The sequence below is a fragment of the Prunus dulcis genome, chromosome 6, assembly GCF_902201215.1.
Source record: "Prunus dulcis chromosome 6, ALMONDv2, whole genome shotgun sequence".
Classification (NCBI taxonomy): Eukaryota; Viridiplantae; Streptophyta; class Magnoliopsida; order Rosales; family Rosaceae; genus Prunus; species Prunus dulcis.
The window spans coordinates 3,555,758-3,582,637 of record NC_047655.1 but is presented as its reverse complement, the minus strand read 5'-3'; the positions used below and the strand labels follow the sequence as shown (position 1 = coordinate 3,582,637).

General features: G+C 37.8%; 5 protein-coding genes, 2 non-coding genes and 1 pseudogene across 9 annotated transcripts; 5 read left to right on the top strand and 3 right to left on the bottom strand.

The window, feature by feature from the left end:
• The first annotated feature begins 4,078 nt into the window (after nt 1–4,078).
• Nucleotides 4,079–5,985, top strand: LOC117632246 (annotated as a pseudogene).
• A 1,285-nt stretch (nt 5,986–7,270) lies between these two features.
• LOC117629552 (mitoferrin) lies at nt 7,271–9,600 on the top strand. The gene is made up of 2 exons (XM_034362072.1): nt 7,271–8,416; nt 9,053–9,600. Exons 1-2 carry the CDS (start codon nt 7,634–7,636, stop codon nt 9,269–9,271), a joined length of 1,002 nt encoding a protein of 333 aa, XP_034217963.1. The 5' UTR covers nt 7,271–7,633; the 3' UTR covers nt 9,272–9,600.
• On the top strand, nt 8,696–8,831 carry LOC117633316. The gene has a single exon (XR_004586628.1). It is a non-coding gene; the product is annotated as a small nucleolar RNA snoR136 (small nucleolar RNA).
• A 268-nt stretch (nt 9,601–9,868) lies between the features above and the next one.
• Nucleotides 9,869–12,682, bottom strand: LOC117631887 (probable protein phosphatase 2C 26). Of its 3 annotated transcripts, none has more exons than XM_034365221.1 (11): nt 12,454–12,682; nt 12,232–12,283; nt 12,006–12,085; nt 11,699–11,780; nt 11,469–11,542; nt 11,277–11,356; nt 11,086–11,183; nt 10,595–10,718; nt 10,419–10,501; nt 10,272–10,320; nt 9,869–10,186 (listed from the first exon to the last, which is right to left on the bottom strand). In XM_034365221.1, exons 1-11 carry the CDS (start codon nt 12,600–12,602, stop codon nt 10,134–10,136), a joined length of 924 nt encoding a protein of 307 aa, XP_034221112.1. In that variant the 5' UTR covers nt 12,603–12,682; the 3' UTR covers nt 9,869–10,133. The 3 variants fall into 3 exon arrangements, 2 of the variants coding, with proteins under 2 accessions (XP_034221112.1, XP_034221113.1); XM_034365222.1 differs by having other exon boundaries at nt 11,469–11,539; XR_004586404.1 differs by lacking the exon at nt 9,869–10,186 and having other exon boundaries at nt 10,278–10,320; nt 10,419–10,496.
• An 87-nt stretch (nt 12,683–12,769) lies between these two features.
• TRNAG-GCC lies at nt 12,770–12,840 on the top strand. Its single transcript has one exon. It is a non-coding gene; the product is annotated as a tRNA-Gly (tRNA).
• Nucleotides 12,841–12,904: 64 nt separating this feature from the next.
• LOC117631375 lies at nt 12,905–13,700 on the top strand. The gene is made up of 2 exons (XM_034364492.1): nt 12,905–13,016; nt 13,105–13,700. Exons 1-2 carry the CDS (start codon nt 12,977–12,979, stop codon nt 13,590–13,592), a joined length of 528 nt encoding a protein of 175 aa, XP_034220383.1. The 5' UTR covers nt 12,905–12,976; the 3' UTR covers nt 13,593–13,700.
• On the bottom strand, nt 13,665–16,766 carry LOC117631374 (malonyl CoA-acyl carrier protein transacylase). Its single transcript, XM_034364491.1, has 10 exons — nt 16,324–16,766; nt 15,969–16,054; nt 15,782–15,848; nt 15,403–15,545; nt 14,997–15,045; nt 14,756–14,893; nt 14,571–14,651; nt 14,298–14,474; nt 14,130–14,216; nt 13,665–14,031 (listed from the first exon to the last, which is right to left on the bottom strand). Exons 1-10 carry the CDS (start codon nt 16,591–16,593, stop codon nt 13,969–13,971), a joined length of 1,161 nt encoding a protein of 386 aa, XP_034220382.1. The 5' UTR covers nt 16,594–16,766; the 3' UTR covers nt 13,665–13,968.
• A 496-nt stretch (nt 16,767–17,262) lies between these two features.
• Nucleotides 17,263–20,594, bottom strand: LOC117631797 (shewanella-like protein phosphatase 1). The gene is made up of 9 exons (XM_034365100.1): nt 20,330–20,594; nt 19,593–19,693; nt 19,341–19,454; nt 18,865–19,077; nt 18,641–18,776; nt 18,331–18,512; nt 17,965–18,053; nt 17,798–17,867; nt 17,263–17,649 (listed from the first exon to the last, which is right to left on the bottom strand). Exons 1-9 carry the CDS (start codon nt 20,526–20,528, stop codon nt 17,563–17,565), a joined length of 1,191 nt encoding a protein of 396 aa, XP_034220991.1. The 5' UTR covers nt 20,529–20,594; the 3' UTR covers nt 17,263–17,562.
• Nucleotides 20,595–26,880: the final 6,286 nt, after the last annotated feature.

Genomic DNA, 26,880 nt, shown 5'->3' with positions numbered 1-26,880 from the left:
GCAATACTTGTGTTATTTTATGCTTATATACTTATTTGATATTTTATCTTGAAAGGTAACCAAATGGGGAGATAAGTCCGTTCCAAAAGAATGGCTTGTATGTATCCATGAATTATTAATGCAAATTTTACAGATTGCAAGTTGGATACATTGATAATACACTGCACAAATTAAAGTCCCATAAGAACAAAATATGGGTATAGCAGTGATCAATATGATGCACGCCTGTTGCGTAGCAAATGATGTGGATTGAAGTCCCCAAAGGACAATCCTTTGACATGTCAATATTGATATTGTGCACGCCTAATGCGTAGCAAATTGTATGGGTTAAAGTCCCAGAAATTAATTGACATGTATGTATTAAGCTGTGGCATGCCTGCAGCATGACAGATATATGGGTTCTAAATGTTCCAACTCCCTAAATGGAGATTATCCACCCCCTACTATAAAATAACGCTCCATTGGAGGTTATAATCCACATTCTCACATAATAAAAGCCCCCTGCAGTGGCTTGGGTACCCAAAAGCAAAGAAATGCTTATAATTGATGCATGCGCATGCACATGAGAATGGTGGGATCATGAATTGATGAATGACAAATTTTGATTTTGGAGTAGCTACTCAAATCATCAATGGGCTGTGTTGATTGGAACCACGTTCAATTATTAAATGTCGACAATATCATTGGCCAAAATGGAATGAGGCAATTCCATTATAGATGAGAATGAACGTGAAAGAACAACCCCACAGTACGAACCCCAAAAGATGTTAATATTGAAAGTTATACTTGGGTGTTCGGAATAAAAGGGAATATACCTACTTTGTATGACACAATGTTTTTGGCATAAACAAGGAATGTTGGGTTTTCTCCATATTTACAAATTCAATTGTGCCCCCTTATTGCACATTTACGGAGACCAACATGTTATCTTTAAAGGTTATTAAAGGCATGGAGCATATTGCCAGAAGCGATTTCCTAAAGATGTATAAATAGCTAGGTTAAAGCTATATAATGTGTCATAAAGTTTAATCCCTTTAAACAAAATCCTTGAAAGGATTGAAATTGCATGAAGCAAGTCCCTGAATGACATGTGCCTGAAGCACAAAATCTGTACTCAATGTTAATGTACATAAATTGCCTCAGTGAGTATATTGATTATAATGTGTTTGCAACACATTAAAGCTTCTCAAGAGTTCCAGAAATATTTTTCTCGACTTAAAGATCGAGCATTATGCCAACGAGATTCTTGCTTATACTAAGAAAGTATTGAAGCATTTTTATGAGGATTATCCGTTGGACACTTTAAGAATTTTTATATGGTCGTTTACTGGAACAAAGTTAGTCATGAAGTTTTCAGGGGGAGATATTCATCAGGGGCGGCATGGTATTAATAAAGACCTTCATACACTATTGACTCACAGAAGCAGTGTCAACTATGATATTCAGAAAGCTGATCAACAGTATGGCTTAAAGATATTTTGTCAAGCATTAGGGGGAGCGTGCTGTCAATAAAGACCTTTACACACTGAACTCTTTTTCCTTCGTCCAGGTTTTTATCCCACTGGGTTTTTCCTGGCAAGGTTTTAACGAGGCAGTGTCGCACGCGTGTCAATTTACAAAGAATTTTCTGTTACACATGGTTATGTACTCTTTTTTCCCTTCGACCAGTTTTTATCCCACTGGGTTTTTACTGGCAAGGTTTTTAACGAGGCATATTCCATATCATTTGTGGTCTCCAAGGGGGAGTGTTGTAAAAGTTTGAAGGTGGAGCCCCCAGAGGAAGTTTCCTTGCATCTTCCAGGAACTTTCCCTTCCCTGTATTTACCAAAACCTTAGCCTATGAATAGGCATATCGCTTGCAATGTAAAGAGATAGACCGACGGAGAAAACATTCAATAAGGAATGAGAAACATCAGATTTCTATGCTTTCTCTATCTCAATTTCCTCTCCAATTTCTCTTTAGTTTATAACAAGTTTAATTTATAATTTATAATTTTTGTGCTAGAGTATAGAGGAAAAAAAGGGAGAATGGAAGTGAGAATGAGAGTGGAGATAGAATTGAAAGGGAAGATGAGAGGGGAGAATGTAATCAAAGTGAAAACAAAAACTAAAAACTGAAATATATTTTCAAATTGTTCTCACTTTCAAGATTTTCTTTTCATTTTTGTTACTCTTCCCTCTCATCATCTCTCTCAATCTCATTCTCACTCCTATTCTCACTCTCATTTTCCTCTATACTCTAGCACAAAAAATGAAAAACAAAAACTAAAATTGAAATAGTTATCAAACGGGCTCTAAATTAATTTAATTTATTAAAAAGGTGGAGTGATTTGAACTTAGGTGTCAAGAGTGAATTCAACTCCACCCAACTTACGTAACCCACCAACGTTGGGGACGGTATTAAGAGCAACTCCACTCATTTGCCCCTTGCCATGGCAAGGGGGGAGCTAGGGCAGCCACTATTCATGTGAATAGTGGTTGCCCTTACAAATAGTATTGTGTGTTTTCACCCGTTGCCATGACAAAAAGCAATTACTATTCTTTTTTTTTTTTGTTTTTTTCACAAATTTTTTTACCTAAACAATTAATTTGGATAATATTTTCGGATAAAATTTTTGGGTTCGTACGTGTCAATATTTATTATAAAATTCATATCTCAATCGGATAAAATTTTGGTATTTATAGAAAAAAGAACAATCATTAATTTTTTGTTTTTTTTATTTTTTTTAAATTCAATTTTTTTTCATTTTTTTTATTGCACAAAAATTGGCTACCGTTGGATTAGAGAAAAAAATCTGATCGGAGAGCCCAGAGCGCGACTGTAGCGCTGACGTCAACACCAAAACGAGGGCTAGAGCTCGGGCCAACCTTGCCCTCGGACCAGCCCAAGTTGCCGGGTCCCACCTTGGCCCGGGCTTGGGCTCCTAGCTGGAACTGGGTTTTTTTTTTTCTCCCCCCAGCCTTGGGCTCAGCTGATCGCTGGAGTTGCTCTAAGAAAACAGTTCCCATGATACAAAGTTGTTCTATTTTCTACATCTTTTAGCACGTGTTAAGGACTTTTTTTTTAAATTTTTATATTCGATCGATAGTCTATTCTAAGGGGAGGGGGAAATCTAATTTAAAGGGAGGGGGCACCCAGAAGGGGATTCGAACTGATGCCATGAGGTTTGCAAACAAAGACCTCAACCACTGAGATAAACACCCACCCACCCTCTTATGCACTGGAGCCAACTCCAGTAGACACACTCTTGTGTGGTAAGGACTTCTTTAAGAAATACTCACCAAACCGAGCATCCCAAACCCCCAGATCTTGAAGAAATTTAAGAGATGGATGGATGGAGAGAAAGGTATGGGATGGAAAAGCTTACACTTTAGATTTTTTATTTTTTTTTAAAAAAAAAAGACTTGCAGAGAAGGGAGACCAAGACAAGGGAGAAGAATGGTCTCTGTCAAAAAAGAGAAAGAAAGGGGAAGAATGGTCGAGAAAAAAAAAAAAAAAGATATTGAAATTTCTTATCTTTCGAAAAAAAAGACATATAAATAAATAATATTTTTTTGTCATACCCTTTTGGTCATTATACACAATCACAGCTTTTCTACAAAAAAAAAAAAAAAAAAGTTTACCAAATACCATGACACTGCTTTTTATATTCACAGCACTTTTACAAATATAGATACTTTTATAAATATGGATTACCACTTAGCTGCTTCACTTCACAGCTGTTTATTCTCGCAGCACAAGAAGTAGTTTGTTTTAAAAGCACAACAATACCAAACTAAGTCAAAGTTATTCTATTTTCTGCATCTTTTCGCAAGTGGTAGGGACGGAGGGGGCACCCAGAAGGGGATTCATACTGATGCCATGGGGTTTGCAAACAAAGACCTCAACCACTGAGGTAAACATCCACTGGCCTTCCTATGCGCTGGAGCCAACTCCACCAAACACACTCTTGTGTGGTAGGGACTTCTTTAAGAAACACTCGCCGAACAGAACAACCTTCTACTTTAAAAAGCGAATACGAAAATGTTATATCTTCTTCAACCTAATCACTAACCTGTTTGATCCAAAAATTCGGACATGGATTCCAGCAAAGACCAACCAACCTCCGCCTGCCACGTGGTTGCCGTGCCCTATCCCGGCCGGGGCCACATCAACCCAATGATGAACCTCTGCAAGTTGCTAGCTTCCCACAAGGCCGATATTCTCATCACCTTCGTCGTCACAGAAGAGTGGCACGGCTTCATCGGCTCCGAAGCCAAGCCGGACAATGTTCGATTCGCCACAGTTCCCAACGTTATCCCGTCGGAGCTGGTCGGCGCCTCCGACATGGACGGCTTCATCGAAGCCATCATGACCAATATGGAAGCTCCGTTTGAGCTGCTTCTGGGTCGGCTCGAGCAGCCGCCTGTTTTGATTGTGGCGAACACTTTCCTGCCTTGGGCCATCCATGTCGGAAACCGAAGGAATGTCCCGGCTGCATCGTTCTGGCAGATACCAGCGTCCGTTTTCTCCGTGTTTCAACACTTCAATCTTTTGGCGGAAAATGGGCATTTCCCTGTTGACTTGCTAGGTGACTATTCTTTTCTCTATTCCTCTTTTAAATTTGTGAAAAAGGAAATTATACTGCTATCTTGTTACCATTATATTATATTTTTTTATTTTATATATTTCATTGTAAGTTGAGTTGTTTGATTGAATTTCCGTTTTATTACTTCAATCAGGTAAGAATATTATAAATTGCCTGAATATAAATGTAGCTACATGGTATTTCTATAAAGTCATTTCTTTTTTTTTATACAAATAAGAGTTTGAAGGTGGCAAATTTAAATTAGGCCAATTCATTAAGGCAGTTTTCTGGTACCGAGTTCAATCCCTATCTCATAAGAATAACTCTTTATAAACTAGTGACACTAAATTACAATAAATGAGCCAAACAATATTCTTTCATATTAATGTACGTAAGTGTGTATTGAGAGTAACATTATCAAAATTCAATTCAATCTTATTACCTTCTTTTGTTTTGTTTTGTTTTTATTTTTTGACATATTTTTTTTTTTGTGTTTTGTTTTTAATTTTTTTCCTGCTATCCATTAACAGAGAGGGGCAATGAGCGTGTGGACTACATCCCAGGAGTTTCTTCGACACGACTAGTAGACCTTCCTCATTTCATGGATGGAAGCTTCCCCAATATTCTGAGACACATCCATGAAGATTTTTCTTGGGTGCCTAAAGCACAATATCTCTTGTTCCCCTCCATCTATGAGCTTGAAACCCAAGTCCTTGACGTCTTAAGAGCAAAATTCTCACTACCCGTTTACACCATTGGCCCTTTAATACCTTACTTCAACTCAGACAATGACCCTAGTGATAGTGGTGTGTTTAACAATTTAAAGTGGCTGGATTCTCAACCTTGTAGCTCTGTGTTGTACATCTCAATGGGAAGTTTTCTTTCAGTTTCCAGTGCCCAAATGGATGAGATCACAGCTGGTTTGCGCGAGAGCGGTGTTTGGTTCATTTGGGTGGCTCGTGGAGAAACCGGTAGGTTGAAAGAGGTTTGTGGCGACATGGGTTTGGTAGTGCCATGGTGTGACCAAGTGAGAGTGTTGTGCCATTCTAGTGTTGGAGGGTTTTTGACACATTGTGGTTGGAACTCGGTTAGAGAAGGCGTTTTTGCTGGTGTGGCCTTTCTTGCATTTCCTTTGCTTATGGATCAAGGCATGGTCTGTAACTTGATTGTGGAGGATTGGAAAGTTGGGTTGCGGGTGAAGAAGGCTGAGGTCAAAATTGACCATTTGGTGACAAGGGAGGAAATTGCTGGGTAGGTGAAGAAATTTATGGATTTGGAGGATGAAGAAGGGAAGGAAATGAGGAGAAGAGCTAGAGAGCTTAAGAAGATATGCCATGGTGCCATTGCAGAAGGTGGGTCATCTGAGACTAACATCAATGCCTTCATTAGAAGCATTTCTCAAGGCCATGAGCATTAAGCCAAGACTCAATCTACTTGTTGTTAGAGGTTCTCAGAAGACTGTTTAAAAGCTTGTAATAAGGTTCCCTTATAATATTTCAATTTTTGTTCGCAACTTACATGATATGTTCACATAGCCGCGGTCGTAAGTTTTAGAAATGGGACTTTCTACTTTATATGTATATTGATGTGATTTTTTTTGGTAAGTTAAAAAAATATTATATGAACTAAAATTCATAATTGTAATATAAAAGAAATAATCAATATGTAATTTACACAACAACTTTATAAAACGCATCAAAACATCACTTAAATATCACTCGTCTTACATCTTTCGATTCAAAAGTATCAATTAACTTTACATAATCAAGTTTTTCTACCATGCATTTTTCAATTTCCTAATTGATTCAACTAGGTTAATTGATTTAACTATAAGTTTAAAAAATAATTGGATCTTTATTGAGTTTCCTCTTTTTAATTTTGAATTGAGTAATTGGGCAAGTCTTCTTTTTTTTCTTTTTTTTTTATATTTTAAATAATGAGTGGGCCTTTATTGATTTTCCTCTTTTAAATTTTGAATTGAATGATTAAGTAAGTTTTTTCTTTATATTTATAAGAATTGGTTTCGGCCTAACATAATATTTATATGATATAGCTTTTTTATTATAAATAATATAGGTATGTATATATAGAGTATTATACAAATTGGAGGCCCTTCCAATTTAGGGGCGCCCACCTTGTCTGCTTACACATTGGAGATTTAGCTCCATCAAACTCAATGTGAAATTTAGGTTTACTAATTTACCAAACACAATGTGAACATTGAATTTTAGGTCTCTTGTGTTCACATTGTGTTTGGTAAATTAGTAGACCTAAAATTCACATTGAGTTTGGTGGAGCTAAATCTCCAATGTGTATTTTCCCTTCGTATAAAATAAATATTTTTAATATTATAAATAAAATAAATATTTTTAATATTATAAATAAAATAAATAAATAAAAAACTAAGCTCAGAGTATGAAGGAAAAACATGTAAAAACTTGAAAGAGAAAATTTCCTAAGATTATGGTGGAGATAAATTCATGTCTGAAATTTACTTCCTTTTAACTCCAAGATCCTTGGACAAGGGAAGAGGCAGCCAGCCGGTAGTTGAGAGTGGCCCAAAAACAGAAACAATGACAAAACTTTTGTCACAAAAGCAGCCCATTTGCCTATTCCTGTGGTGTGGGCTTTAAAGTCAAAACCGAAGTATATATTCTCAATTAATCTTGCGACAAAAACAAAAAAAATTATCAATCAATCTCCTTCAATTCGGGAGGAAAATAAAAAAAATTTAAATAAAGAAAAGGAAAACCCCAAATCCGAAATCTTTGGAACCCTAATGCCAAAATCAATCTACTCCATCTCCTGTCCCAATTTGCCTGCCTTGTTGACTCGTTAAACTTAAACCCCTTCTCTCTCTCACTCAAGACTCAGACACTATTTATCAATAATCCAAAAGATGATGCAAGCCAAGTCCTCTGCTTTGATATAACTGTTTATGGAGAAATCCCAATCCAGTAAAACCCAACTCCCCAAACTCAAATCAGCCGAATCGGACCCAAACCCATCTCAAAAATCCGACTTCCCCCAAACCCATCTCGCCAAGCACCGATTTTGCTCCTCCCATGGCCACCGACGCCACGCCCAAGTTCAAAAACCCAGATTTTCGCCCGATTTCTCAGCCCCAAGACTACCGGCAGGACGCTACCATTTCGGCCCACGACGGCCTCCACTTCTGGCAGTTCATGATCGCCGGCTCCATCGCCGGCATGGTCGAACACATGGCCATGTTCCCAGTGGACACCATAAAAACCCATATGCAAGCTCTCGGGTCCTGCCCGATTAAGTCGGTCGGAGTCCGGCAGGCCCTCGGATCCATTTTAAAGTCCGAGGGGCCCGCCGGACTCTACCGTGGCATTGGAGCCATGGGGCTCGGAGCCGGCCCGGCACACGCCGTCTACTTCTCCGTCTATGAGATGAGCAAGAAGTTTTTTTCGGGCGGGAACCCGAACAACCCGGGTGCCCATGCGATTTCGGGCGTTTTTGCTACGGTGGCGAGCGACGCCGTTTTTACCCCAATGGACATGGTGAAGCAGAGGCTGCAGTTGGGGAACAATCTTCACAGTCCGTACAATGGAGTGTGGGATTGTGTGCGGAAGGTGTTCAGGGAAGATGGGGTGAGGGCGTTTTATGCGTCGTACAGGACGACGGTGCTGATGAATGCCCCGTTTACGGCGGTGCATTTTGCGACGTATGAGGCGGTGAAGAGGGGCTTGATGGAGATTTCACCCGAGCATGCGAACGACGAGCGTTTGATTGTTCATGCTACTGCTGGTGCTGCAGCTGGTGGCTTGGCCTCTATGGTCACTACGCCGCTGGATGTGGTCAAAACTCAATTGCAGTGTCAGGTAAATCTTTTTGTTAGTTCACTTTGGCACTTGACTGTTTAAGCGTTGCAAAATTTTGGACCAAATTGAAGAGCCAAAGAAGATAATTAATAGATACTAGTGCAATTGATAACCGTTAGTTTCCAAGTACTTGACTGTTTAAGGTAATGAGAGCAGAAAAGAAGTTATCTTTTATTCAAATGGAAATATTTTGAAAAGCGTTTTCTACTAAAAGCAAAAACATTATCTCCCATGCCCTACTCAATTTTCTTCAGTATGTTTTGGACATCATATTAAGAATAGGACTTCACATTTTCTATTTAACATGCACTTTCAGTTTTGTGTGTGTATTTCGAGTGGAAGCCGAGAAAGTTGTTCTCCTCGCTATCCTTTGCTCCGTTCATGTGTGCCATTTGGACGTCGGAGAACTAAATCACCTTCATGTTTTTTAATACAATTTTCCTATCAAAATAATTTATTAAGATTTGAAACAAATGATGGATCAATTATAGGCATTGCTGCATGCTGCCTATTTTACCTAAAGTTTTAGTGGAATTACTAAGCCCTGGATGATTTAAGTAAAGATTTGTGACAGCTATATGACTGCAACCTGTGTCTGAAATACTTCTGGTTTTTTTTCATTGATTGGTTGTACAGGGAATTTGCGGTTGTGACAGATTTAAAAGTGGTTCGATTAGAGACGTTTTTCGGACAATAGTGAGAAAGGATGGATACAAAGGTCTTGTGAGGGGATGGGCTCCAAGAATGCTCTTCCATGCCCCAGCTGCTGCTATCTGCTGGTCCACATATGAAGCCTCAAAAACCTTCTTCCAAGAACTCAATGGTAGTAGTAGTAATAGTGGCACTATAACCTGAAGAGCCTTTAAAGACAAAGGAGATTTTCTATTGCATTAGGTATACCTTTGTATAATTGAGAAATCAGAGTTTGCTTCACACGACGGATGAGTAAGCAAGTCGATCAGAATTTTTCGGACCTGACTGGAGTCTATTTTTTATAGACAGTGTCGTAGTCAGCGAGTTAGATTCATTGGTGCAGGTTAATTTTTTGTATTGTACACATTGTTGTCTTTCAATCAATCCTTTTTTGCCCCCCAGTGTTTGTTCTAGTAATCATAGAAATAAGTGTTCTTCTTGTTTTTCCATTAGAATCTCTGTTACATGAAACCCTGTTTGAGTATTTTTCATCCGTTTGGGTTTCTTGATGATGTATGGATCAATCTATCAATAATAAAGTTTTAAATAATATTTTAGCTCTCACAAATGTTAATGTTGGTAGACATTAAAAAGAAAATACATAACAATCCGACTATCCCACAATCTTCATTATAAAGGGTGTTTCTATAATCATGAAACTTCATTTTTCTCGATGATGCTTGCACAAAATAAACGTGCAAAAGTTTCATGTGGACTGTCGACTTTATTTGAATGAAAGATGTGACCAGAAATAGGAAATTCAGACAGTAACCAGAATTTTATAGCAATGTCTTGCTTAATGCACAAGGGAGGTACCCTTACATTTTCCAAAGCAGTACATTTGTAGACAAAATATGAAAGGATATTTTTCAATCAGTTGCTGCTGTAATCTTTTATGGATCTATGAAAGTTATAAGACTCTTAAAAAGGATGAAAAAATCAAAGTAAAATTATAGCACAGCTACCCTGCAAAGGGGAGGTTTGTCTTTGAAGTTTGACTCTCTTGGAAAAAGATCAAAATGCTTCATAAGCTTACAACCTGACCAACAATCACAGTGATATCATCGGGCTTTCCACCTACACAAACAGAAAAACTCAGGTCAGCCATTAAATCAAGGAATATGAATTGTCAATGTCATCTATTAAACCAGAAAGACCATGCCTGTTAGCTTCATTCCAAGAATTTTCTTCCATAAAGGAGCCTCAAAACCCTGAGAGGTGCGAAAAAGCAAGGCAACAAATTATTATGTCTTCATTGTGAGAAAGCGTCATGATTTAGAATTTGGTTAAGTCAGATAAATAACATTACCCTTGATCTAGCCTCCATGGAGTAGGGAGAATCAAAGTTTGAATCCAATGAATGATTGCTTGCTAAATTAGCTAATGCCTTTGCTAGCATTAAAATCAATTTCAGTTAGAAAGAAAATATATTATGTGCTGAATTACTAATCCCTCATAGAATTTGTTGATATTGGAAACACATACCAGCCTCGGCAACATTTCTGTATCTGGCCAATGTAGAAACAATTTCATGGTCGAAAACATTATCAAAAAGTCCATCTGAGCCCGTTACTATGGTGTCTCCTTCCATCAACTCAATACTGCTGACCTGAAATTGGAGATGGATTATCCCACAATCATAATCACCGGCAATCATCATAATCTGATTTGCACTAAAAAAATGGCAATTCCACAAAGGTTTCAGTATCTGTTTACTAGTTGCAGGCTCTACATGAATATATGGTACAATTTTTTTGTCCAACCAGCCATCATAAATTCTTAGAAAATCCTGTCATATTCAGTTTTTTTTGCTTTGTTTTCAGTTCCCAGTGGTTAAGCAGCCAAAAGGAGATATGAAACCCATGTAAGACATTTGTGCATGCACTGTCGTTGATCCAAATTAGGACACTGAACTGTTAGTTTAGAGAGACTAGAATATAGACAGCAATCACGTAGTGTTAGATAGGTGTAAATACCATCGCATCAAGGTATGTTTGGCTAACAGCCTCCGAACTAAGTTGGTATGGACAATCAAAATAGTGTTCTTGTGGAGATGTGGAAAAATTAATTTTACCTGCAAGTTGTCACAATGACATGTCATTTCAATATGGAGCAATGGAGAGCTCAGAACTTGTTCACAAGTATGGCATTGGGAATAATATATTACCTTCACGAATAACCTTCAGTCCACAATCCCCGACATTGGCAATTTTCAGAATCCCATTCCTCTCCAGCATGGCAACAATTCTACTCGGAGTCAGGCAAAGGAAAGTTAAGGTGCATAAATGTGTGTGTGAGGATGCTCTTAACGAAAATGACAACCATAGTGAGGGTCTCTTGAACAAAATGATGAACTTACACCGTAGCAGAACCTGTAGAAGAGGTAGCAGCATGAGCTTTTCCTATCAGAATCTGAGGATTGTTGTTCACCTGCTATATAGGTAACATGCATCGGATTTGTTAGCCACACAACATATGCAGAAACTCGAAAAGCTACTTAACAATAATGGCTCTGAAAACATAATGAAAACGATAAATTGTTTTGGGAGAAACAAGACAACATTGGTTATATTTACTCAAGAAGACTACCTCCTCGTCTCCCACAAGACATGAAACATGGGCCATCAATTCTTTAGGGAACAATGAAGGATCCACATCCTGCTCAGCCCAACTGGCAAGCCAAAAATGAGAAGATCACAAATTCTGAAATCACAATGACTTTGCAGCATAGATTGAATCAGAATTTATTAACCCAATTCGACAATGGATTTCTTGTGAGTCCTCTACCAAAATCCAAACTATCTTTATATTCTTTCTTTTTCAAATCGCAAAGCAGCTGTTGAAAGCTTTAAAGTTCATAATCCAATAAAAAAGAAACCCCACTTAGTTTCCATACCCAGAGACACCATCAGCAACAGCAATAATTCCCCCATTGTAGCTGCTCACAAAGAAAGCATCTTCCCCACCTTTTTCAACCTTTCAAAACACCACCAAGACTTCAAATTGTTAGAATTTTGATAATAAAGACTAGAACTTTCTTAGAAAAACATCATGCCCAACACAAATAAGGAACATGCTTGAAGAAGACAAACATGGGTTTGCAACTTGCAAGTATGAAATACCTTGTTGGGGTGTGGAATAAGATGAGTGCCAACACAGAAAGACAGCTCTGGCCTACATTAACCAAGCCAAGATACATCAATCAACCAACATGTTTAAATTATACACATATTAATCCTAGAGAAATTCATTCCAAGCTCCAATAGTTAAACTGAAGACTCTCACACAAAAAAGAAAAAAATAATGATACCAGAACTTGGGCTGAGAAATTAAGATTGGCTCACCGAACTGGATTGAGTTCTGATGAAGAACAACAAGAGAGCAACCTCTTCTTCTTTGAAGCTTCATCTGTGAGTGGTAGAGCAGAGGAAAGGGAATGAATGAGCAATGGATGAGACTTAGGAACTGAGGCCCTGAATGTGGGAACTGTCATTTTCCCGCTTCCACTCCCTCCCTCACTGCCCAGCCAAAGCAGCTCAGAAGAGCTCAAATGTGTGGTTCCAAGTTGAAACTACTGCCACAAAGCTTCTCCGTCTGCACTTCCACAAGAAAACATCTATTAACGACTATATATCTTCATTTGCATAACAAAGTCAACAAGCACCAGTGGTCTAGTGGTAGAATAGTACCCTGCCACGGTACAGACCCGGGTTCGATTCCCGGCTGGTGCATTTGATTTTTTTTGTTTACATTTTGTGTTTTTATTTTTTCCGATTTCTGGTTTTATTTATTTATTTATATTCATGGTTTCAACAAAACGCTCTCACGCACTTCTCAGATTCTTGGGTTCTCTGGAAGACTGAAAGCATGAACGCTACCGCTCCAGCTGATCCTGATTTCATCGAAGGTTTCAGTTTTATGTTTCTTTTTTTATTTGTTTTCTCTCTAAACATTGTGATTAATTGTTAATTAATTATGCGTTTTGTGGTTTTCAGTTACGGACTACCTCAACGGAAGCGATTCGGACACAAACATCGATGAGGACGAAGTGGCCGGCGAGTACTACCAGCCAGTCACCGCTGTCGATTCCGAAGATGAAGATCAGAGCAGAAACGATACCGTCTCGATCCACCCGCAGCAGCAGCTGGTGCTCTCCAACGGCGTGACTATGAATCAGGTACAGGGAGGGATTTCGTCTCTCCGCCTAAACGACAACGTCGAGGGTACTAATAATCATAACATGAGCATGAGCAGCGAAGACGAAGAAGACGAAGAGGAGGAGGAGGCTTCTGATTCGGCGATAATGAGGGCGTTCAGAGAAGACGAGAATCGCAGAAATGCGCCGTTGCCGCCGGAGAACGCGACGAGGGTTAGGGAGGCGATGCGGGGAATTTCCTTTGCCGGAACTCCTCCCCCTTGGGCTGATCGGGTCCCCGAGGGCAACTTGATAGACCGCATTCACCAACTCCGGCGCCCGGTTTGAATTGGATTGGGAATTATCAAATCACTGGATTTGCATGTTACCAGTTCATGAAATGTAGAACAATCTATGAAATATAAATAATTTATCAATCATGTTCATTTCATCACATTTCTGTGTCACAACAACTTAGTATTCAGCAATTCACATAATTCTGAGGCAATCTACAAAATCGAATTTTTCAGCTTATGCACTGCAACATTGAGAAGAAACCAAACTTTATTATATTGAAAATAGGATTTCTAATCACCTAACAAAACTCTAAAGATTTGGCCGAAAAAGCCGCTTCTTCCCATGCTCCAACCTCAACTGCCCCATCGGCAAATGTACCACCACATGGTAACTGGATATCATTGAAGCCACATCTCCGGTTGCCTTTTCACGCGGCAATGTTCTCAATCTCTGCACTTCTCTCCATTCTCTTCACAATGCCAGCTATAACCTGATACATGATTCAAACAAACTCAGAATCCAAAAAAGACTACAGAGCCAAAGTGATATGTGTGTGTACATTGAGGCGTTTGGTACAATGATTTATACCTTTCCAGGTCCCAATTCGTAGCTCTTCTTCAGCCCCTTGCTAAGGAGAGTCTTGACAGTCGTTTCCCATTGAACAGGGGAAGTCACCTGTGGTTTTGAGTTTAGGGTCCAAATCAATATTCTTGCTCGTGAGACGTGATGGGGAGGAGAAAATTCTGGCTAGCTTACCTGACGAGCCAATATTTTCTTAATTGTCTCGGGATCTGAGTGTGGTTGTGCGTCAACATTGGAGATAACTGGTATTCTTGGTGTTCTGATCTGCGTTGCTGCCAATTTAGCTTCCAATCTTGATACAGCAGGTTCCATAAAACTAGTGTGGAAAGCGCCAGCAACAGCTAGTCGAACCTGAGCATGAAGTGAATGGGGGAGGAGGGGGTTCGTCATCAAAAATTAATTGAAGAAGAATGGAATTGCATCTAAGTAGGAAATGAAGAATGGTACCGTCATTCGGGCCTTGAATGACTTTGCTTTGGCCTCTACTGCTTCCACTCCTTTCACACCACCAGATACAGCATAATTGCCCTACAACAACAGAATCATTCCATGCCATGGTCAAACATTTTGTTAAGATGAATTAAGAACCAATCATCTAGTTAGGCTTAATAGGTTGGATTTTTAGTCCTTACAGTACATAGATAATTTGCAATCTGAACTTTGTTAGCATCATCGACATCTTGATTGGCTGCATCACACAACTGTTGAACCTTGTCTGAGTCCAACCCTATGACACTGACCATGGCACTTTTGGCAGCATCGGCAGCTTCCTGAAGGAAGTCATAAAAAGGAAGCATGTAAGTGTCATAGAATATGCACCTATTCCCTCCAGGAACATGAATCATAAAAAACCGGGCACAACTATAAAGTTACCTGCATGGCTTCTCCCCTCAGTTTGACCAGGTTGAGCCCATCCTCAAAGCTTACATATTGAATCAAGTCAACAAATAAGGAAGATTAGCACAAGAAGATAGCCACTACAGAAGATCACACAAATGCAATAAATCTGCTATGTCTTCTACTAATACATTAATCTGCCATCCTAAACCAAGTAAACAATGAAAATGGCGGTTCATCTCCCCTATATTATAAACATGGAAAGGCAGCATCTGAACAGTTGAATTCCTTGTGGCCCAGTAAACTTAAATGAGATCATTAAGCTAACAGATCAAAGGAGAAATTTTACTTGTGCATAATTTCATCGGCACATCCTTAATTCAATATGAAACCTTAAATACAGTAGGAAACATAGCATATCTTGCTCAGTTGGATGGCTCACCTGAATGACCCAGCAAATGCTAGAGCAGTATATTCTCCCAAACTTAGGCCACATGTGACATCAACAGAATCAATGATCTGCTGGCCTCCATCACTTGCACGAAGTAACTCAACAGCAGCTAGACTTGTGACATAAATAGCTGGCTGCAAAGTAGTAGTGGATACTAATCAATGACTATCACAAGAAAATCTCATCCTTGAACATTTGACATAGAAAAACATAATTGAACATTTGACATAGAAAAACATAATTGCTCCATGCCAATCCAGAATATCACTGACTATCAAGTGAAAATCTGAAACACATCATGGAGTTAAAACCCCATCTGTGTAGCATTGCTTATAAAGTAAAAAACAGTTAATTCAGGTGATACTCATACCTGGCTTATAACAGTTGAATCTAGCTTCTCTTTTGGCCCATTGATACAAACATCCAAAAGATCAAACCTGCACACAACAGACACATTAAATCACTCATGAAAACCATCTTCCATATACCGAAAGAAAGTGATTATATCTGAGCTGAACAAAAAAATAATAATAATGAAATAACTGTATGAATGCTACCCTAAAATATCGTTTGCTTTCCTGTATAACTCCGCAGCAGCAGGCACACTTTGAGCTTCCCTTCCCATTCCAACTGCTTGCGCACCCTGTGTTGCAAAAAACAGCAGAGCATTGACAAAATTCAGCTCAATTCAGCACTAAGAAGTCTGTATCTATAGAAATTTCAAACAAGAAACGCATAGGAAAAGACAAAATTCAACTATCCAATTGCAGCCCAAATTGCAAATTTTTCGTATCAAACTGAGAATGAAATTTTGACAGCAATTTCAAAATTAGAATGACTAGCTGAGCAGTAAAGTAACGACGTTGTTCAAGTTAAAGAAAGGAAATGGCGGCAATGGAGCAACGAACTCACTTGACCAGGGAAGAGGAAAGCGAAGTTGGAATTGTAATCAGCGAACAAGGCATCGCTTTGCAGAGTCTGCGATCCAACGGAGGCGGTCATGGAAACCCTAGATCGCCCGAGGCTCCGGATACCGAGCGGGGCTCCTTTTCCATTTCGGAGCCCCGAAACGGAGGAGGAGTTGAGAGAAATGGAGGAGAGGGCGAGAGAGGCGGTCATGGTGGGGAGGGAGGTGAGCAGGATAAGAGGGTGGTGAAGGTTAAGCCTGAGGAAGGTGTGCATATAAATGAAGTGCAGGCAGATTGAGTGATATAGTGCGCAGGGGGTGTTGAGGTTAGCGGAGTTTACGAAGGTAGACGTTGGACATCAAAATCAAAGAGACACCGGCCAACTGCTTTTTAGATTTTCCGTCTTGTTTTGGTCATCAATAAATATTAAATTTACAATTTTTGGATTGTGAGTGTGTTATTTATTTATACACTAAATAATGTCATCGTAAATAATAAATTTTAATAATCTTCTTTATAAATTTTGGAAATGCTACTAAATTGTTGAAAATTATCAAGGGTGTGCTTGGATTTTAAAAAAAAAAAATTGGTTATGGAATTTCGTTTTCGTATTTGATATTAGACAGAGTAAGTCTTGACTGCTTAAAATTAAGGATGAGCTCCTCCTTTAAAAGAAAAAAAAATTGACACGTGTCAAAATCACATTGGTTGTAAAGAGGAGCTCCTCCTCAATTTTAAAGAGCCAAACTTTTTCCTTCATATTATGTATGAAACCGAAATTAATAACCCACGAGATAGTGTCACAGTCGCACAGGAAAATTTCTCTCATTGTGGGAGTATCGGGCACATGAGTTTCTTCCTATTTCATTACAATCCAAAATTTTCTGTACTAAAAAATATATAAATCTTCTTGTGATTAACAATATAAAGTCAACAAAGTAAATGTGTTAACAATGGAAATAATAACTATATTACATCTCCAAATCCCTGGTTAAAGTAACAATATATGCAGCTATCGTTCATTTTTAATCTTACAGTAAAACCAAATTCAATTCGCTTGGAGCAAGAATAAAAAGTTGGTGTGGGGGTATCATATACAAAGGCTGCTTTTCCCTCTATTTTTCTGCGCTGTTTGCTTCTGCTCTTAAGATGGTCAAAAATGGTGTTACTCCTTTATCGTCGTTGAAGTTATCTTCTTTTGTATAAACAATGTGAGCCATAGAAAGAAGTAGTTTGCTTGTCTCTATATAAAATCGACAACCTGAGATTCACTGGACGTATCCTTTTTGCTTCTTATAACTCTTGCTTTATTGTCTTTGATTTCAAGAACCTGCAAAACATTGTCAAATCACATATTCGATTACCTTTGTCGCTGTTAAGCATTCAAGAAACCGGCATCTGATATTAATGCATGGAAGCAATTGAACTTAAGATTTTTAAGAGAGTATAAATAGATTTAGGCAATAAATTTAGTTTACCTCTGGTCTTGAATTAAGAACTCCACTGGACATACCTACATCAATCCGCCATATGCTGCAGTTGTATTTACTGCAGGGAAGAATCCACAACTTCAGAACTGAATCTACAAAAGATGAGGACTAAGAAAACCCTTTCATTTTACCTAAAAGAAGGTTTGGGATCATACCAATTTGCTCCTGTAGTTTGAGGAGTATGCCCCACCACCATTGCCTTAGCACCAACTGCGTGTAGCGTCTCTTCAAGAATAGAATGTATCTGACAGATGATTTAAATTTCAAAAGCTCAATCTTGACTCTCAATCTCATTAGAAGAAGAGGATAGATTTATATGAAAGTGAATAATAAATTCTGAAAATAGACTGTTCCATTTTCAATACAATGTCCAATTGGATCCAATATTAAGGGAAACAAATATTCAACACAGCAATGAAATCTGCTGGCGGTTCTTTTGAATTCTAATCAAATTATTTCACTCCGAGTATCAAAGAAACAGAATAAGAAAAGGGGGATCCAAACCATTGCTATCTACTTGCCTGGTTGTTGTGATAGTCATCTAATTCTGAAGTATCTCTCGAGTATAAGCGGTTCCAGACTACACTGTCATAGCCCCTGGTGGCTATGAAAGGGAAGTGAGGGTTGTCAGACTCATCACTGTCACTGAGGCCTCTCATCCAGTGAGATACTTCCCTGTTCATCCTCTCTACGCCATATGCAACTGCGGAAGGACCAATACTCCTATCAGGTGATGCAAACAAGAAATATATAAAGCTTCTTCTCTAAAACTTTCAACAGCCAATGACACAAGCAAACCAAATTTGTTCAGATTGTAGGCACTCTTTTTACCATGGTTAGGAATAAGACCACCATGACAGAAGACCCAGTCATTAACCTTCAGAACAACAGCATGCCGTGCTAACTCGCATGCCAATGGACCACCTGGTCTTAGAAGGATTGATCTGGCAATCACACCCTTTTGCCTCTGTCCTAATATTTGGAAAACTTTATCAGATGTAACATTAAAATAGTAAATGGAAAAGAATAAAAAGTGAAACAGAGGATTTCAGTACCCTCACTAGATTCCATGGATCCCAATAATTTTGGGGCATTTTCCTGTCTTCCTTCAGCTGTTTAGAGACACCAGTCCAGCCAACAAAAGCTTCTTCCCAGTCATCTCTATTGTCATCCAAGTATTCCAGGAAATCAATACACTCATCAAATCCTCCAGTTTCCACGTATCTAAAATCCCCTTCCACATTCATAGTCTCATGATTCCCATTGACCTATAACATTACAAAGAGCAGGATCAACAAAATTTGATTCGGAAACGATCTACGTATAGGATTCTCATATTTGGACAAAAATAATCTAATAATTAATGCACAGTTTGGTGCATTGTCATCTTGCAAACCAACCTATATGAAACCAGTGTCTCACAATTGCCTAAACACATTCCTCAAACATCAAATCACCTATGAAAAATCTAGTAATTAAAGCATCTGATAACTTTTTCCAACAATGCAGATGTTCCAATTGCCACACAAACCTGAAAAACTGCTCCACCTTCATCTTTTGCCTGTATATCCAAGGATCGGAGCAAGGACAAAATGGCTATTTCATCTTCACCTCGATCAAGTATATCCCCAAGCTGAATCAATACCTATGTCACAAAGGAAACAGATTTATCCTCATGTTCTTCAAAAGTTGGTAGTTTCACAACAGAAAGACCAACTTTGTGCCTAGTGAAGACAACTGCAAGAACCTTAACTACCCTGAACTAAGTCAATTAAAGGTATACCGTTTCTCCACCAGTCCATAAGTCCTGACCATCAGGACTCAGCACACCAGCCATCTCAAGTGCACATCTTGTTTGGTCAAGGTCTCCATGCAGATCCCCAACTGTATATATTTATGCCACACAAAGGCATAAACATTTATAGATAAATAAAAAAAGCTAAACTGGTGAGCCTACAACCTCATAAGGAAATGCACCAAAATTACAGTCATTACAGAGGAGTTTTCAGCAGGAACAAGGAAGTGGTATATATATAATATATATTTTTAGTACAAGCCATGGTCTAAACTACAGAGGAAAGGGATTTCTTTCACACACAGATAAGATGCCATGGGGATTCGAATATGAGACCTCTAGTCTGCAAGTCAAGGCCCTTTTCCACGGGTCATTGGCAGGAACTGGTACTTTAATTAGCTAGGATTGACCATATGTGAATGACAAAACCTCCCTTATAGCATGAAATTTATATGGAAACTGAACGATCATGGAAATTTCAATGCATTCTTCACTTCGAATTTGCAAATCCAATCACAAAACTGAACATGAATTCAACTTCAATGCAACAGTTTAAACAAATAGTGACAACCCAACTGCTAAAATCTAAATTCAAATGCAACAGCAACAGTTAAATAAACAACAAAGAAGAAGAGAAAACGCAAAAATACGGTTTTTTTTCTCTTCCACAAACTAATAAATGTTTATACAAAAAACATAGAAAAGGAAATACAAAGAATACGAACCAGCGACAATTCGGCGACCAGGAGCAGAAACAAAGGTGGGTGGGTTTCCACTAACAACTATGGGCTTTGAGGCTTCTCCTTTGCTGCCATAATAACTATTAATGTTGAGAGAACTAGAAGAAGGAGAAGGAGCCTCTGAGAGTTTGGGGGGTTGGGAAGGTGGAGACAGGGGCCACGAGTTCAGACAGAGCGAAGCCATTGCTTGGGAATGTCAATGACTCAGTGAGTCAGTGGCCATTCATATTGCTTGCTAAGCTATAACTTTTTTTTGTTATTTGGTTTTAATGGGCATAAATAAGAAAAGCCCATTTTCCTTTTCTCTCAGCCAAGTATTTGGCATATCTTCTCCTAAATTTTGCTTTTTCTTTTCAACTTGTGCTTTGTCTTCTTTTTTCTTTTTCTTTTTCCTGTGTGAAGCACTAGATACTTTCGAAACTAAACGAACATGATACAGTTTTGTTAGTTTGCTGTTTCTTCATCAACAAACATACATGTAGAATTTTAAATTGTTGAGTTGGTTTAGGCCCAATAGAGTGCTCCAGACTTAAACCCAACTAGCAACCACTCTAAGGACATGTAGATGGGCTGTCCATTGAAGCTATGCCAATGCGCCTTCCAGACCAGGTTCTTTCACCCTCAGCTTTGCTGTTAAAATCCAGACCCAAAAAAGAAGCCCATTTAAAATGACCAACATGCTCAGACACAACTCACATCACATGAATTGAACAAGAGCATGTCTCGTAAGAGACATTGGGATTGCAAATGGATTTGTAACTCAAGTCGTTAAGAGCAACTATCTTATTTCTGCATCCGAGATCATGTGTTTGAATCTCCTCTTTTTTAATATTGCTGATATTTAAAATAAATAAAAAGGTTTGCACTAGAACTTAGTGGGGTACAAGGCATAATCCATTCAATGGATGCAACCCCCGACATATCCCATCTCAAAGTGAACAATCCAACCAATGAAAGATTCACATATCTTCAATGAATAGTGACAATGTCACGTTATTATCTTGGGGATCAAAACCCTAATGCAAGTACCCACTACCCAATCTAATCACAAACATTATAAAGCTGCAGATGTGAGAGGTAAAACATGTTCACTATAGTCTCTAGATAGCTCATATTATATATATGTGGTGAGAAGGAATCAAGAATCCACTGTATATCTGGTGGTCCTGGATTCTCTTATCAAATCAAATTATGCAGCATACCTACCCGTTTGCCCTCCACTTCAAACCTTAAAAATTTGCCCATCACAGGACGCATAGTCTTAACCTTAAATTCAACCAGAAAAGTTTACTTGGGCTGAGAAATGACATCCAAATGGGTCAAATTTTACAACTTTCTAAACCTTCGATCTTCAAAATTATACAAATTTAAGTTCATACGTACTCAAGTGTATGACAGAATTCAACTCAAATTTGTATAACTTTGAAGATTGCGATAGAATTAAACTTGGTGATAGAATTTGGAGTATACAACCGCAAAACCAAGTATATAAAGTTAGGTGTGAGCTTCGTAGTATGAGCCAACAAGAAGAAGACAAGTGAAATGAAAAGTTGAAAGTTGAAACAACATGGGAAGCGCAAAAGAGGGCCCGAAAGAGGGGCTGCCACAATATGTCCATGTCTAGCCTTTGCAGAGGAAAAACATATACAAGCAAAGCAAGGTGATAGATGGGTCGCCTGTTTTTGCCAAGCTTGGATTTCGAGGGTGATTGGCAAAGGAAAGAAACTATAGATAAGATATTGCATGTCACATAATGACTTAACTAAGCCCTACCTCGTCTCTCAGTGACACGTGTCAACTGTAGGTACCTCCTCCAATACGTACGTCCAGTCACAATCAATTGACGTATGTACGTACGCATGCATTCGTCTAGGTTTTAGAATTGTTCAGGCCAACGGTCCGGACATCACGCCCTAATACTATTTGATGAACCTTCAGTCACTATAGAGGGTTTTACCATTTCTTCTTCTTTTTTTCTTTTTTTAATGATTTGGGTGATTGGCCAAAAAGAGAAGAAAAAAAAACATCAATTGGGTTGGCTTGTAACTGGTAAAAATTGCAAGAATGAGAGTGTAAATTTTTATGACAGTTGTGTCGTGCCCGCTACGAGCTCTCAACCCACAGGATCGATCCTAGAAAATAGAAGAAAAAGAATTGAGATTATATGCATTGCACAATTTAAAGAGACTTTTGTGATTACTTCTTAAGTTGCTTTCAATTTCCATAATAAAAATGTGTAGGAGTAGGATTTCCAAGTCGGCACAGATTTAATTTATTTTGCTATGGGAAGCCTTTGTGTTGTCGGCTAGCAATCAACATGGTTTATTTTTAACCTTGTTATTAAAATATAAACCTCTTACTCTCAGAACACGGTTTATTGTTGAATGTTGTTATTAAAATCTAAATCTCTTATTTTAAATATGTCGTCCAAAGATCTTAGTGACAAAACTAAAGATCCATTTCAAGAATGACGGCACTCTAATCATGGGAAAAAGTGGTCAAATAACGCCATCAAAAGAGATTTTATTTCCATCATTCATTGGGATTTGCATAATCAAAGAATTATTCACAAGTTCGAAAATTGGAAGGTACCTTTGAGAAAACCCAAATGAAAATAATATAATATAATATAAATAGGAGTTGACTATCAATTGTTTAACTCTTGAATTGCATGGGGGCATTACAGAAAGGACCCCCACCACCCACCCTTCCCCAAGAAGGCCCCAACCACATGAATTTGAGGGTATAGAGGTGGGGGACCCGGCGCCTGATCCGGATCAACCGCTTCATGTATTCGAGTGGGTGAGCAAATATATGAAGAAATTGTCGGGGCGGACCCCTCCACTCCGCTTGACCCAACTCAACCCAAAGTTCATCAAAACAAGGCTTATCTTGTCTAATTTCTTGACAAATAAATAGTGCACTAAGCCACTAGTTAACATTGTTCTTATCAATATAAGCCATGATCTTTCGTACCATTTAATTCTTAATTTAGTTGTATTTCTCTTTATATTAACAGAGAATTCGAACTCAACGTCGTGAAGCCATATGGTCCTATGGTTGCTTTTCTCATGATTATTCTACAATATTTAGGTAGAGATGATTCAAATGTTTAGAGCAAAATTATTTACCATCTTAATCCATTGAATGAGTCAAATTTTAGAGCTAATAGTATTTTAATTTGTATTTTAATTTTTTGTGAGCGAGACCCATGGTTAATGCAACAAACTAAATTGAAATTTCAATTATTAATCGGCTTGTATAAAATTTTAAAACAAAAATTATATATTTTGGGTCGTAAAATCAAATTGTCAGTGGGTATATGCTGCAACAGAGGGAGGGGGGCATATTAGGGATGAACCCCGTGACCTACACGTGGAAATAATATATAAAAATGAGAATATATAATAAGGTTTGATGTGACACAGGCACACAAATACAAATGGGGAGGGCTTGCCGACTAAAGTTAAATTGGTCAAAACACCTTTAGAAGTTATGAGAATATAATGCCAGCTGATGATCTAAAATTCACCCGTGTCTGCTGCTCCTTCTGCGGCTTCCAAATAAAAGTCCTGCCTCCAGCCAACCTTCAGCCTAGCCACCCATTTTAAATCTTCTAATTTCATTATTAGTTCATCCTTCCATATGTAATGATCAAGATTTACTAATATAAATATTGACATTTCAACCAATCGAGAAGTGTGTGTGCTTCCATTTGTCAAAAGGTCAAGTTTCAAATCCAATTCCTGGAACCAACTGAGATGCTGATATGGGTGGATAGAGATTCATTATTATAATGACTTGTGTCATTTGCTAGAAAAAAAATTGTGTGAAATCGGGATAGTATTATTTTGTTATTGTTAAATAATTAAAGTAATATGTATTATCATTTGTTTACGTTGTAATTTGTAATTAGTCAAAAATAAGAACGCTGAATTTACAAATTAAATTAAGAAACGTTAAATTGAATGTATTAGTTAGTTGTAGGGCATAGTGGTAGCTACTAAAAGGTACATAACATTTTATTAATTTGCATGTGAATCTTAACATATATATTATTGGTCACGTGATCATTAAATTGTTTCACCAAAGCCTTTCCCTGGAGCACTAAATGGAGAGTTCAATTTGAGTGAATAAAACCGAAAGAGATGATGATGGATTTTTATTACCTTTTTGGCACAGTGGTCAATCAGACTGTGGCACATAAAGAAGGAGAGCAGCAGCTTTATAGTCATTGTAAACAAAAGCCCTAATTACCAAAATACCCAGATTTTTGTTTCTCCCAATGGAGAAATTTCAGGTTTATAATTGATTGCAGGTCTCAGACTGCACTAGGGCATTCGTGTCGTTTTGGGCAGCAGAGTCCAGAAAGTTGAAAAGTAAAAAATAAATAGAAACTATTGAGGAAACAAAAAAGTAAATTTTGAGAAGAAAAAAGAAAAAGGCATGGGTATGTGAGCCTGAGAGTACTTAGAAAGCATGTAGGGCTACTACATGCACCCTAGAGAGAAGAACAAATAGAGCCGGTGGGTGGGTCTCCTTACCAATTACCATCTCCTACTCTCTCTAAACTAAACCAAACCAAACCAAAATCAGTAGGGATTGTTTTATGCAGTGTGGTGGGTGTGGACGGTAGTGGGAGAGATACTCGTCTAGCGGGATAATACTTTTTGTCATTTTCAGTCAATAAGTTATGATATTTAAAATAATTTTTTCACGTATCACTATATTATTAGTTAAAAATAATAAAATAATGTTATTTCTGTTATAAGTAAGCATTTTGCAAACTTCAAATCGGGAGGGCAATCCTCCTGGTGAACTGACCGTACCCCAAATCGACATTGATAAACAGGTAAAATATATTAGGACGCTTAAGAAATTCTTATGTAACAGAAATAACATTTTTTACTATTCTTGATCAATATCACAATAGCACTTACGATTATTTTTTTTATACGTATTATTGCGTTGTTCCGTGCTATCCCTATAAGTTTTTTTTGATAGTGGTGGCCTGGTGGGTGCAAGTAACGAGACGTCCCATAGAGCCAGAGAGAACAGAGTTGCATAGAGGCATAGAATAAACTGGCCCCACTTGCAGTAAAACCAATTTTTAGTACATGTCTTGAAAATAGTGCAATTTTAATTTACCCCAACCAAGACTTTTCAAATGGACGTCCATATATCTAAAGATTTGTTGCCCTTTCCTTTCTCTGGGGTGACTTGGATGGGAGGAACAAGTTGTGAAAAGTAAGCAACTTTTGCTTGCCATTAGTGTTTTTTTTTTTTTTCCTTTCCCAAAGTTAGGTAGGGGGAGAGTTTTCTAACACATGTGTCATATGGCTTCGAATCTAAAACTATTACTCGGTGAGAAAAAGTTATTTTTCAATGAGTTAGATTTCGTTGATGATTAACTTGATTTATTTGTGTTATTTTATCAAGCTAAGAAAATAAGCAACCAACATTGACTTGCTAAGAAAATTTAATTCGTACAAAATAATCGCTTCTTGTCCAGTTAGTTGTGCAGTTTTATTATCGATATTGATAACTTTATCAGAATATAGAGCATGAATTCTGTACAAACTATCCATAAATTAATAAGTTCGAAAATTTAAATTTTGGATGTCCAAATTCATTCCACACTTCATGCTAACTAGTTAATCTAGGTCATTACATATTTAAGAGTGCTCGCATATTTAAGAGATAAACACATAGTGAATGTCAATACAAATTTTAGAGAATTACGGGACGAGAAGTAGCCACGTATTTAAGAGATATACATATAATTATATAAAATCAATTACATTTACATTTTCTTTTTGACACAATTTGTAATCGGATCTCTATTGTTCCTGATTGTGTTGCTTTTTTGTCTATATAGAAGTGTTAACACGCGTATCATAGTATTATTGATTGAAAAAAGCAAAATAATATTATCTCGGTTTCATAAAAATCTTTCTTCATATAGGCTTTTCAAGGTAACAAACTCCACCAAATATAATATTTTTTTATTCCTTCTAGTAGCAATAAAGTTTAGGTTGTAATATTACCACTATTGAGAGAGAAAAAAAAAGGGTAAAAAAAGGAGAAAACCAGAATCTAAGTATTGAAAAAAGTCTTCTCATAATCATGGCGGTGGATCAGAATTTAAAAAACAGAAGAAGAAAAAAATGTCAATAAAATAAAGTGTTGAAAGCACTTAAACTTGAGGTAATTGCTGGATATGGAAAAACGGGTCGTTTAGTCATTCATTTTGGTAGTTCTGAGTGCGATACTGCAATGCAAAGGAGAATGGAAAAGTCATAATTTATGTGGCCGACTTAATTAGACTCTAATTGGGATTATTAACTCATGATGATTACTTTTGACGATTAAATAATCGGGGGTTCCCAAAAGTAAAATTTTTTCTCACAACTTGTCTGACCAATTGATACAATGGTTGACCCATTCACAAGTTGAGGGGTAATTAAGACTTAACTGACCACATTAACTAATCATATTATGTGGCAGTTTATTTGGAAAAGACATGTCGGATAAGA